The 13,034-nt window shown below is 41.3% G+C and overlaps 1 protein-coding gene across 1 annotated transcript in view; it reads left to right on the top strand.

Moving 5' to 3' along the window:
* Positions 1-11,290, top strand: part of LOC309561662 (vomeronasal type-2 receptor 26-like) — a gene marked incomplete at both ends in the record, with an annotated part of 57,103 nt that extends 45,813 nt beyond the window's left edge. Inside the window, 2 exons of the mRNA XM_082265654.1 lie at positions 8,185-8,308; positions 10,386-11,290. Of these exons, the coding sequence (XP_082121780.1) occupies positions 8,185-8,308; positions 10,386-11,290 (1,029 nt within the window). The remainder of the gene's footprint in view (positions 1-8,184; positions 8,309-10,385) is intronic.
* Between the last annotated feature and the right edge of the window lie 1,744 nt (positions 11,291-13,034).

The raw sequence follows: 13,034 nt of genomic DNA, 5'->3' as shown, positions 1-13,034 counted from the left end.
GTATCTCGCACGTACACAACCACACTAGGCCCCAATTACTATTGTTTGTACCCCTAAAAGGCTAGATGAGGAGTAGGGGGGGTATGGAACAGGCAGCACCCTCAAACCTTCAGAAGTATGAGATGAACCCCAACAACTTGGAAAGGTGGATCTCTCTCACACGTACCGACACAGACTATCCCGCAATTCAATTGATCCTCAAAGGTTTTTATTGAATAGCGGAATAGGAAATATGATCAAAAAAAGTGTATGTATCTCGCACGTACACAACCACACTAGGCCCCAATTACTATTGTTTGTACCCCTAAAAGGCTAGATGAGGAGTAGGGGGGGTATGGAACAGGCAGCACCCTCAAACCTTCAGAAGTATGAGATGAACCCCAACAACTTGGAAAGGTGGATCTCTCTCACACGTACCGACACAGACTATCCCGCAATTCAATTGATCCTCAAAGGTTTTTATTGAATAGCGGAATAGGAAATATGATCAAAAAAAGTGTATGTATCTCGCACGTACACAACCACACTAGGCCCCAATTACTATTGTTTGTACCCCTAAAAGGCTAGATGAGGAGTAGGGGGGGTATGGAACAGGCAGCATCCTCAAACCTTCAGAAGTATGAGATGAACCCCAACAACTTGGAAAGGTGGATCTCTCTCACACGTACCGACACAGACTATCCCGCAATTCAATTGATCCTCAAAGGTTTTTATTGAATAGCGGAATAGGAAATATGATCAAAAAAAGTGTATGTATCTCGCACGTACACAACCACACTAGGCCCCAATTACTATTGTTTGTACCCCTAAAAGGCTAGATGAGGAGTAGGGGGGGTATGGAACAGGCAGCACCCTCAAACCTTCAGAAGTATGAGATGAACCCCAACAACTTGGAAAGGTGGATCTCTCTCACACGTACCGACACAGACTATCCCGCAATTCAATTGATCCTCAAAGGTTTTTATTGAATAGCGGAATAGGAAATATGATCAAAAAAAGTGTATGTATCTCGCACGTACACAACCACACTAGGCCCCAATTACTATTGTTTGTACCCCTAAAAGGCTAGATGAGGAGTAGGGGGGGTATGGAACAGGCAGCACCCTCAAACCTTCAGAAGTATGAGATGAACCCCAACAACTTGGAAAGGTGGATCTCTCTCACACGTACCGACACAGACTATCCCCCAATTTAACTGATCCCCAAAGGTTTTTGATTAAATAGCGGAATAGAAAATATGATCCCAAAAAAGTGTATGTATATCACACGTACACAACCACACTAGGCCCCAATTACTATTGTTTGTACCCCTAAAAGGCTAGGAGTAGGGGGAGTATGGAACAGGCAGCACCCTCAAACCTTCAGAAGTATGAGATGAACCCCAACAACTTGGAAAGGTGGATCTCTCTCACACGTACCAACACAGACTATCCCCCAATTTAACTGATCCCCAAAGGTTTTTGATTAAATAGCGGAATAGAAAATATGATCCCAAAAAAGTGTATGTATATCACACGTACACAACCACACTAGGCCCCAATTACTATTGTTTGTACCCCTAAAAGGCTAGGAGTAGGGGGAGTATGGAACAGGCAGCACCCTCAAACCTTCAGAAGTATGAGATGAACCTCAACAACTTGGAAAGGTGGATCTCTCTCACACGTACCAACACAGACTATCCCCCAATTTAACTGATCCCCAAAGGTTTTTGATTAAATAGCGGAATAGAAAATATGATCCCAAAAAAGTGTATGTATATCACACGTACACAACCACACTAGGCCCCAATTACTATTGTTTGTACCCCTAAAAGGCTAGGAGTAGGGGGAGTATGGAACAGGCAGCACCCTCAAACCTTCAGAAGTATGAGATGAACCCCAACAACTTGGAAAGGTGGATCTCTCTCACACGTACCAACACAGACTATCCCCCAATTTAACTGATCCCCAAAGGTTTTTGATTAAATAGCGGAATAGAAAATATGATCCCAAAAAAGTGTATGTATATCACACGTACACAACCACACTAGGCCCCAATTACTATTGTTTGTACCCCTAAAAGGCTAGGAGTAGGGGGAGTATGGAACAGGCAGCACCCTCAAACCTTCAGAAGTATGAGATGAACCTCAACAACTTGGAAAGGTGGATCTCTCTCACACGTACCAACACAGACTATCCCCCAATTTAACTGATCCCCAAAGGTTTTTGATTAAATAGCGGATAAGAAAATATGATCCCAAAAAAGTGTATGTATATCACACGTACACAACCACACTAGGCCCCAATTACTATTGTTTGTACCCCTAAAAGGCTAGGAGTAGGGGGAGTATGGAACAGGCAGCACCCTCAAACCTTCAGAAGTATGAGATGAACCCCAACAACTTGGAAAGGTGGATCTCTCTCACACGTACCAACACAGACTATCCCCCAATTTAACTGATCCCCAAAGGTTTTTGATTAAATAGCGGAATAGAAAATATGATCCAAAAAAAGTGTATGTATATCACACGTACACAACCACACTAGGCCCCAATTACTATTGTTTGTACCCCTAAAAGGCTAGGAGTAGGGGGAGTATGGAACAGGCAGCACCCTCAAACCTTCAGAAGTATGAGATGAACCCCAACAACTTGGAAAGGTGGATCTCTCTCACACGTACCAACACAGACTATCCCCCAATTTAACTGATCCCCAAAGGTTTTTGATTAAATAGCGGAATAGAAAATATGATCCCAAAAAAGTGTATGTATATCACACGTACACAACCACACTAGGCCCCAATTACTATTGTTTGTACCCCTAAAAGGCTAGGAGTAGGGGGAGTATGGAACAGGCAGCACCCTCAAACCTTCAGAAGTATGAGATGAACCCCAACAACTTGGAAAGGTGGATCTCTCTCACACGTACCAACACAGACTATCCCCCAATTTAACTGATCCCCAAAGGTTTTTGATTAAATAGCGGAATAGAAAATATGATCCCAAAAAAGTGTATGTATATCACACGTACACAACCACACTAGGCCCCAATTACTATTGTTTGTACCCCTAAAAGGCTAGGAGTAGGGGGAGTATGGAACAGGCAGCACCCTCAAACCTTCAGAAGTATGAGATGAACCCCAACAACTTGGAAAGGTGGATCTCTCTCACACGTACCAACACAGACTATCCCCCAATTTAACTGATCCCCAAAGGTTTTTGATTAAATAGCGGAATAGAAAATATGATCCCAAAAAAGTGTATGTATATCACACGTACACAACCACACTAGGCCCCAATTACTATTGTTTGTACCCCTAAAAGGCTAGGAGTAGGGGGAGTATGGAACAGGCAGCACCCTCAAACCTTCAGAAGTATGAGATGAACCCCAACAACTTGGAAAGGTGGATCTCTCTCACACGTACCAACACAGACTATCCCCCAATTTAACTGATCCCCAAAGGTTTTTGATTAAATAGCGGAATAGAAAATATGATCCCAAAAAAGTGTATGTATATCACACGTACACAACCACACTAGGCCCCAATTACTATTGTTTGTACCCCTAAAAGGCTAGGAGTAGGGGGAGTATGGAACAGGCAGCACCCTCAAACCTTCAGAAGTATGAGATGAACCCCAACAACTTGGAAAGGTGGATCTCTCTCACACGTACCAACACAGACTATCCCCCAATTTAACTGATCCCCAAAGGTTTTTGATTAAATAGCGGAATAGAAAATATGATCCCAAAAAAGTGTATGTATATCACACGTACACAACCACACTAGGCCCCAATTACTATTGTTTGTACCCCTAAAAGGCTAGGAGTAGGGGGAGTATGGAACAGGCAGCACCCTCAAACCTTCAGAAGTATGAGATGAACCCCAACAACTTGGAAAGGTGGATCTCTCTCACACGTACCAACACAGACTATCCCCCAATTTAACTGATCCCCAAAGGTTTTTGATTAAATAGCGGAATAGAAAATATGATCCCAAAAAAGTGTATGTATATCACACGTACACAACCACACTAGGCCCCAATTACTATTGTTTGTACCCCTAAAAGGCTAGGAGTAGGGGGAGTATGGAACAGGCAGCACCCTCAAACCTTCAGAAGTATGAGATGAACCCCAACAACTTGGAAAGGTGGATCTCTCTCACACGTACCAACACAGACTATCCCCCAATTTAACTGATCCCCAAAGGTTTTTGATTAAATAGCGGAATAGAAAATATGATCCCAAAAAAGTGTATGTATATCACACGTACACAACCACACTAGGCCCCAATTACTATTGTTTGTACCCCTAAAAGGCTAGGAGTAGGGGGAGTATGGAACAGGCAGCACCCTCAAACCTTCAGAAGTATCAGATGAACCCCAACAACTTGGAAAGGTGGATCTCTCTCACACGTACCAACACAGACTATCCCCCAATTTAACTGATCCCCAAAGGTTTTTGATTAAATAGCGGAATAGAAAATATGATCCCAAAAAAGTGTATGTATATCACACGTACACAACCACACTAGGCCCCAATTACTATTGTTTGTACCCCTAAAAGGCTAGGAGTAGGGGGAGTATGGAACAGGCAGCACCCTCAAACCTTCAGAAGTATGAGATGAACCCCAACAACTTGGAAAGGTGGATCTCTCTCACACGTACCAACACAGACTATCCCCCAATTTAACTGATCCCCAAAGGTTTTTGATTAAATAGCGGAATAGAAAATATGATCCCAAAAAAGTGTATGTATATCACACGTACACAACCACACTAGGCCCCAATTACTATTGTTTGTACCCCTAAAAGGCTAGGAGTAGGGGGAGTATGGAACAGGCAGCACCCTCAAACCTTCAGAAGTATGAGATGAACCCCAACAACTTGGAAAGGTGGATCTCTCTCACACGTACCAACACAGACTATCCCCCAATTTAACTGATCCCCAAAGGTTTTTGATTAAATAGCGGAATAGAAAATATGATCCCAAAAAAGTGTATGTATATCACACGTACACAACCACACTAGGCCCCAATTACTATTGTTTGTACCCCTAAAAGGCTAGGAGTAGGGGGAGTATGGAACAGGCAGCACCCTCAAACCTTCAGAAGTATGAGATGAACCCCAACAACTTGGAAAGGTGGATCTCTCTCACACGTACCAACACAGACTATCCCCCAATTTAACTGATCCCCAAAGGTTTTTGATTAAATAGCGGAATAGAAAATATGATCCCAAAAAAGTGTATGTATATCACACGTACACAACCACACTAGGCCCCAATTACTATTGTTTGTACCCCTAAAAGGCTAGGAGTAGGGGGAGTATGGAACAGGCAGCACCCTCAAACCTTCAGAAGTATGAGATGAACCCCAACAACTTGGAAAGGTGGATCTCTCTCACACGTACCAACACAGACTATCCCCCAATTTAACTGATCCCCAAAGGTTTTTGATTAAATAGCGGAATAGAAAATATGATCCCAAAAAAGTGTATGTATATCACACGTACACAACCACACTAGGCCCCAATTACTATTGTTTGTACCCCTAAAAGGCTAGGAGTAGGGGGAGTATGGAACAGGCAGCACCCTCAAACCTTCAGAAGTATGAGATGAACCCCAACAACTTGGAAAGGTGGATCTCTCTCACACGTACCAACACAGACTATCCCCCAATTTAACTGATCCCCAAAGGTTTTTGATTAAATAGCGGAATAGAAAATATGATCCCAAAAAAGTGTATGTATATCACACGTACACAACCACACTAGGCCCCAATTACTATTGTTTGTACCCCTAAAAGGCTAGGAGTAGGGGGAGTATGGAACAGGCAGCACCCTCAAACCTTCAGAAGTATGAGATGAACCCCAACAACTTGGAAAGGTGGATCTCTCTCACACGTACCAACACAGACTATCCCCCAATTTAACTGATCCCCAAAGGTTTTTGATTAAATAGCGGAATAGAAAATATGATCCCAAAAAAGTGTATGTATATCACACGTACACAACCACACTAGGCCCCAATTACTATTGTTTGTACCCCTAAAAGGCTAGGAGTAGGGGGAGTATGGAACAGGCAGCACCCTCAAACCTTCAGAAGTATGAGATGAACCCCAACAACTTGGAAAGGTGGATCTCTCTCACACGTACCAACACAGACTATCCCCCAATTTAACTGATCCCCAAAGGTTTTTGATTAAATAGCGGAATAGAAAATATGATCCCAAAAAAGTGTATGTATATCACACGTACACAACCACACTAGGCCCCAATTACTATTGTTTGTACCCCTAAAAGGCTAGGAGTAGGGGGAGTATGGAACAGGCAGCACCCTCAAACCTTCAGAAGTATGAGATGAACCCCAACAACTTGGAAAGGTGGATCTCTCTCACACGTACCAACACAGACTATCCCCCAATTTAACTGATCCCCAAAGGTTTTTGATTAAATAGCGGAATAGAAAATATGATCCCAAAAAAGTGTATGTATATCACACGTACACAACCACACTAGGCCCCAATTACTATTGTTTGTACCCCTAAAAGGCTAGATGAGGAGTAGGGGGAGTATGGAACAGGCAGCACCCTCAAACCTTCAGTATGAGATTGTGTTCACTGTACCCCACAAAGATTGAGTTCACTGCACCCCACAATGATTGTGTTCACTGCACCCCACAAAGATTGTGTTCACTGCACCTCACAAAGATTGTGTTCACTGTACCCCCCAAAGATTGTGTTCACTGCACCCCACAAAGATTCTGTTCACTGTACCCCACAAAGATTGTGTTCACTGCACCCCAAAAAGATTGTGTTCACTGCACCCCAAAAAGGATGTTGTTCACTGCACCCCAAAAAGGATGTTGTTCACTCCACCCCAAAAAGATTGTGTTCACTGCACCCCACAAAGATTGTGTTCACTGCACCCCAAAAAGATTGTGTTCACTGCACCCCAAAAATGATTTTGTTCACTGCACCCCAAAAAGGATTTTGTTCACTGCACCCCAAAAAGGATGTTGTTCACTCCACCCCAAAAAGATTGTGTTCACTGCACCCCAAAAAGATTGTGTTCACTGCACCCCACAAAGGATTTTGTTCACTGCACCCCAAAAAGATTGTGTTCACTGCACCCCAAAAAGGATGTTGTTCACTGCACCCCAAAAAGGATTTTGTTCACTGCACCCCAAAAAGGATTTTGTTCACTGCACCCCACAAAGATTGTGTTCACTGCACACCAAAAAGGATTGTGTTCACTGCACCCCAAAAAGATTTTGTTCACTGCACCCCAAAAAGATTGTGTTCACTGCAGCCCAAAAAGATTGTGTTCACTGCAGCCCAAAAAGATTGTGTTCACTGCAGCCCAAAAAGATTGTGTTCACTGCAGCCCAAAAAGATTGTGTTCACTGCAGCTCACACACAGAAAAATGGATGTGGATCACTGACACCTGCCTATCTCCAATCCCACACCACACAGCAATATCGATTGTAGTTTGTAGAACACAGTTTCCCTAAAATTCAGCAGACTCTGTCCCTAACAGGATTGAGAAGAGATCGTAGATCAGGATTGAGTGCAGACCCCACCCCCCACACAGCAATATCGATTGTAGTTTGTAGAAGACACTGACCCTATATAATTCAGCAGACTCTATCCCTAAAATGCCTACAACTCGCCCTGCCTAAACACTCCGACCTGTCCCTCAATTCTATCCGGACACAAATGGTTTTTTCCTGCCTATCTTTCCCTAATCAGCAGCCAGCACGTTGATGTGTGCTCTGTCCCTGAATCTAAGCAGCATAATGACGCCGCTGCGGCTGCCTCGAACTTATAAAGACTTGGTCACATGCTTCAGACGGCCAATCACAGCTACTGAGACATTTGCAGGCATGGCTGGGATGGCTTAAGGCACACCAGTTAAACGATTGTTGATTGGCTGTTGAAAGCCCGCCATGAAAAGAGCGCCAAAGCATGCAAAACCCGGAAATAAAACGACCGAACACGGATTTTTACCCGAACATACAGTAAAGTGTCCGTGTCCGTGTTCGGGTACAAAAAATCCAATTATTCGGTACGAACACGAATAATACAGTCCGTGTTCGCTCAACACTAGTGCTGATCTGCTATGGTATTTGAGGTTATTCAGCCAGTGCTGCCCCTCACAGAGGGATTGTTATAAGGTTTTTTTTTTTGTTAATATAATTGTCTTCTAGATTCCAGTGTCTAGGTGCTCTGAAGACTGTCCTCTGGGTTTCATAAGAGTGATGAAAAGTGGGATTCATCGCTGTTGCTTTGAGTGTGTTCAGTGTCCAGAGGGGGAAATATCCAATATGACAGGTGAGAGAAAATAATTTTTTCATAGTTATGAAGCGCTTACCCTATAATGGGCCTGCTAAATTGCTTCCAAGGATCTTTCTTTAATAAGTGCACCAGCAGCCAGACACGCAGATTCAGTCACTCTTCTGACTCAATGATTAGTCACAATTTATCCTTGTTGATGCTTTACTGAAAACTTGAATTTGGATGGGTGCAGGGTAACCATAGAATACTCCAGTAATGTTAGTACTGAAGTTAGTAAATTAGTAACTTGAGGACACCTGTCTTCCTCTCTAAGATTCCAAGCACAGTCCCTTGATCCAGCAATTATTGGGCTGAGCTACATAGGGACATCATAAGCAATATCCACTTTTAAAAACAGGTTGACTCTGATGCAAGAGTAATAGCAGAAGCACACGGTCACTGGGATCTCACAAACCGGTCTTACTCACTAATGTCCCTGAATAGTTGGAGCCCTCCTTCCAATATCAGTCACCCATTTCTCCCGTGAACTCCGGAGACCAGATCCCAAAAGGAAATTTTTCATTCAGCTCCAGTAAAGTTAAGTAGAATATTTCCCCCTGCTAGCACAGCTGGGTCTTCGATAAGCAAATGAAAAAAAGCAGTTTTATTGCTATAGCTATAGCTATATTGCAGTTTTATTATATAGACTAAGATTGGTGAATATTCATGATGTCATGACTATGTAAAGTTTGACTAAGTGTCACCATAGGGAGGCAAGTATGGACATCACAATTAGGATCAGTGCCTCGTCCTGAAATTCATTTTGAATAATGTTAAGTAACAGGGTGGACTTTAGTGGCACAACATAGTTTACCTAAACCAACAATAAGTTTTTTGTATAAACATATAAATTTTATTATATTTCAGTAAAATATCACATAGACAACAATAAAGTACGAGTGAAACAACATATTTACAATAGACCAAACCTTCTCCAACGTAGAACAGCCCTGGGATTCACCCTTAAAGTCGATGCAGGCATAAGTGACCCCCCAAAACCTGTTAGAATGCCCCAACCCCCAGGCGGGAAACAAACAATGGTGATGGGAGGCCAACATTGACAAGGTGAAATCAAAATTTTAGAATTATGGTTTGGAGATAACTTCAAGGGAGGAATGAAGATTCCATATATTCGTTAATGGCATTAATACAATATATCTTCTAGATTATATCATCACTCAGAGAACTGCAGCCACAGAGTAACCCATCTTTACCTTAAGTGTTATCAGTCAAAAATGGGAACAAGATAAATGGTAAGGAGCTTTCTACGGGTCAATAGTATACAATTAGTACAGCTTTAGTCAAAATATACCATTACTATTTCTCCCCACTGCATACTGTATACCATACATAATTCTATTGTTGTTCTTAGATGCACCCCCGCCTCCTTGATTGCAGGACGAACTCAGCTATACCCCCACTCAGTTGATGTGATCTTATGCTTTACTAGTTCTGCGTAATTTTATTTTATTTGATGGTAGGTAATCCTATAATTTATTTATGTGTTTTGTCTTGTTTATCGCCATAGAAGATATTGATTGGCCCAATTGACATGTTCTTGAAGAAGCACTAGGGTGCGAAACATGTGGAATCCATTGTCAAAATTTGATGTCACCTTGTTGATGTTGGCTTCCCACCACCATTGTTTGTTTCTCGCCTGTGGGTTGGGGCATTCTAACAGATTTTGGGGGTCACTTCTGCCTGTGTCGACTTTAAGGGTGGATTACAGGGCTGTACTATGTTGGAGAAGGTTTGGTCTATTGTGAATACGTTGTTGTACTTGTACTTTATTGTTGCCTATGTGATATTTTAATGGAATATATTAAAATTTATATTTTTATACAAAAAACGTATTGTTGGTTGTAAACTATGTTGTGTGAAGACTATGTAATCTTTCCTTTGGTCTGTAAAAAGCAAGAATGACTCCCTTTCGATATAGCACCTAACCCTCGGAAAATGGTGGAAGCAAAAGCTTTGGCGCGGAGGATGGTCTTATCTTCTAACTGTTAATAAACATATTGTTTAAAATAAAGATATTGTAATCGTTTTTCACACTGTAGACATTTTCTTTTAGATAAAGGTTCCTGTCATAAATGTTCAGAAGATGAGTGGCCAAACGATAACAATCAGTGTGTACCAAAACCTGTTGAATTTCTGTCTTACGGGAATGATCCAGCTCCTCTCACTGTCTCAGTTATTTCTGTTTTACTTTTTCTTAAAACATCAGCTATTTTTTCTGTCTTTATTGTATATCGAGATACTCCAGTGGTCAGAGCTAATAATCAAAACTTGAGCCTCATTCTTCTGGTCTCCATCATGCTGAGTTTCCTCTGTGTGTTTTTGTTTTTGGGCCGTCCTGGACCTATCAGCTGCATGTTTCGGCAGACATCCTTTGGAATCATCTTTTCAGTGGCTGTATCCTCCATTCTGGCCAAAACTATTATGGTCTACATGGCCTTCAAGGCCACCAAGCCTGGAAGTTTCTGGAGAAAATATATTGGAGTAAAAATCCCAAACTGTTTGGTTTTTCTTTGTTCATTTATCCAGGTTTTAATTAGCATCATTTGGTTATTGACTGCCTGTCCATTTCCAGAAAGTAACACTAACCTATATGCTGATAAAATAATCCTTCAATGTAATGAAGGATCTACTCTGGCATTCTCCATACTCCTGGGTTACATGGGACTTCTAGCAGCTGTGAGTTTTTTTGTGGCTTTCCTCACCAAAAACTTTCCAGACAGTTTCAATGAGGCCAAATACATTACCTTCAGCATGCTGGTGTTCTGCAGTGTCTGGATCGCTTTTATCCCAGCCTATATGAGTGTTACAGGGACAAACACAGTGCTAGTAGAGATATTTGCCATCATAGCTTCTAGCATGGGAATTTTGGGTTGCATATTTATTCCTAAATGCTATATTATCCTACTGAGACCAAATTTAAATTCAAAGAGTAAGTTATTAAAACAAACCAAAGTCTGACAAATACATTTTCTTTTTGAATTTTAATTTATAAATCCTAATGAATTTGAATGGAAATCAGCGTCATCATTCCCATTATGCATAAAATATGTGAGCAGATGTTTTAGTAGGAATAATTAGGCAGAAATTGTTTAACAAAAAGTAGTTATGACAAAGATTTATTATTATTATTTTAATGCAATAAAATTATTTAAACCATTACTTTGCTTTCCTCATTTCACAGATGATAGCGAAATATGCAATACTGAAAGTTACAATAAACAAACAAATAAGATATAAAAAGCAATTGAAAAGAAAGGGCTTAAAGTGATTGCAAAGTCTCTTTTTTTTCTATAAAAATAACAAACATGTTATAATTACCTGCTCTGTTGCTGTGGATTTGCACATAGCAACCCAGATCCCCCGCTTCTGCACACAGAAGGCTTTTTATTTTAATGCACAGAATGCATTAAGATAAAACCTTTTGACTTTACAATACCTTTAAGTTTATTATGGACTATTTATATCACCTTTTCTTTTTTTTTCAAAAATAGCTTTATTGAAAAATGAGTATTGAAGAATTATAAAATACAACAGTAAAACCAAGCCGATCAACATTATTGGAGGTTTCAAAGTGTGGTACAAAGCTCGAATACATTTGTAACAATATTATTTTAACAGAGTAAAGTGAAGGCATTTCCTGCCCGTAATGATAATGCAGGACAGAATCAAAATGAGTAAACATGAGTAAAGAAATAACATGTAGCTATGATGTAGGAGATCCAAAGAGAAGGAGCTTGAATAGCAATATGTTTAGTGCACATGAATTGTTGTGCGGGAGGTTTTTCCTTAGAGTTATGCGAAAGGCATATGCTACCCCTTGGGGGTGTAAGGGGAAGTAGGGAGTGGGTAGGAGATAGGGGGGAGAGTTAGTAATGACTGTGGTATAGTAATAGGCGGAGTCCCAATGAATCATTGGTGGCAGTATTAGATAAGGAAACATTTTAAGGTCTAGAGTCATGTAGGATTTGTCGGATTCATTATATTGGCGTAAGTGATAGTAGTCTTGAAGGAACTCCAGGGGTTCCAAATACTTACCGTTGCATACTAATTATAAAATGAGAGATCTAATTAGGTTTTTTTTTCTTTATTACGTTTATAAATTAAGACTATGTTGCTTTTGCCCTTAAACTGAAAAGTGTATGGTGTGATGTTTCCGCCCAGCGCTCCGGCTGATTGGCTGGCACGGCTGGCTTGTTGTTGTGTTTGGGGGATATATAGGCATGATGTTCATGTCCGGTAACCACGCCCCGGACGACGTCACCATATGACGAAACCGGTCGGGCGATACCTGACGTGACGCAACCACGCCCCCTGGGATGCCGGCTTTGATTTTGAACGCGGGACGCCGCGTTTTTTACAGCCTTCCTGTTTTTATTCCTTGCCTGCCTATATTGGATGTCTTCTAAGTGTAATTTTATTAAAATCCTTTATAATTTATTACGGGATTATGCTATGTGTCTTCCTATTTCCTTTTGCACATCCGCCAATCATTATCCCTGGAATTGAATATGAGATATTACATCTGATATATTATTGTGTCCACATCTTCCATACATACATGATACCCGAGGGAAAGATCAACTACTGCAGCCAGCTCTATATCTTAAGCGCATTTGGCCTGTCCATTAATTTGGGGGCCTCGGTTTCTGGTAAGCAGCCAATTTATATACTCCCCACGGGTGCATCTCTGCTTCGCATCTTC

This window comes from Pelophylax lessonae (assembly GCF_965119305.1).
Source record: "Pelophylax lessonae genome assembly, chromosome: 1".
Classification (NCBI taxonomy): domain Eukaryota; kingdom Metazoa; phylum Chordata; class Amphibia; order Anura; family Ranidae; genus Pelophylax; species Pelophylax lessonae.
The sequence above is the reverse complement of the archived record's forward strand: the minus strand, read 5'-3'. Positions and strand labels throughout refer to the sequence as shown.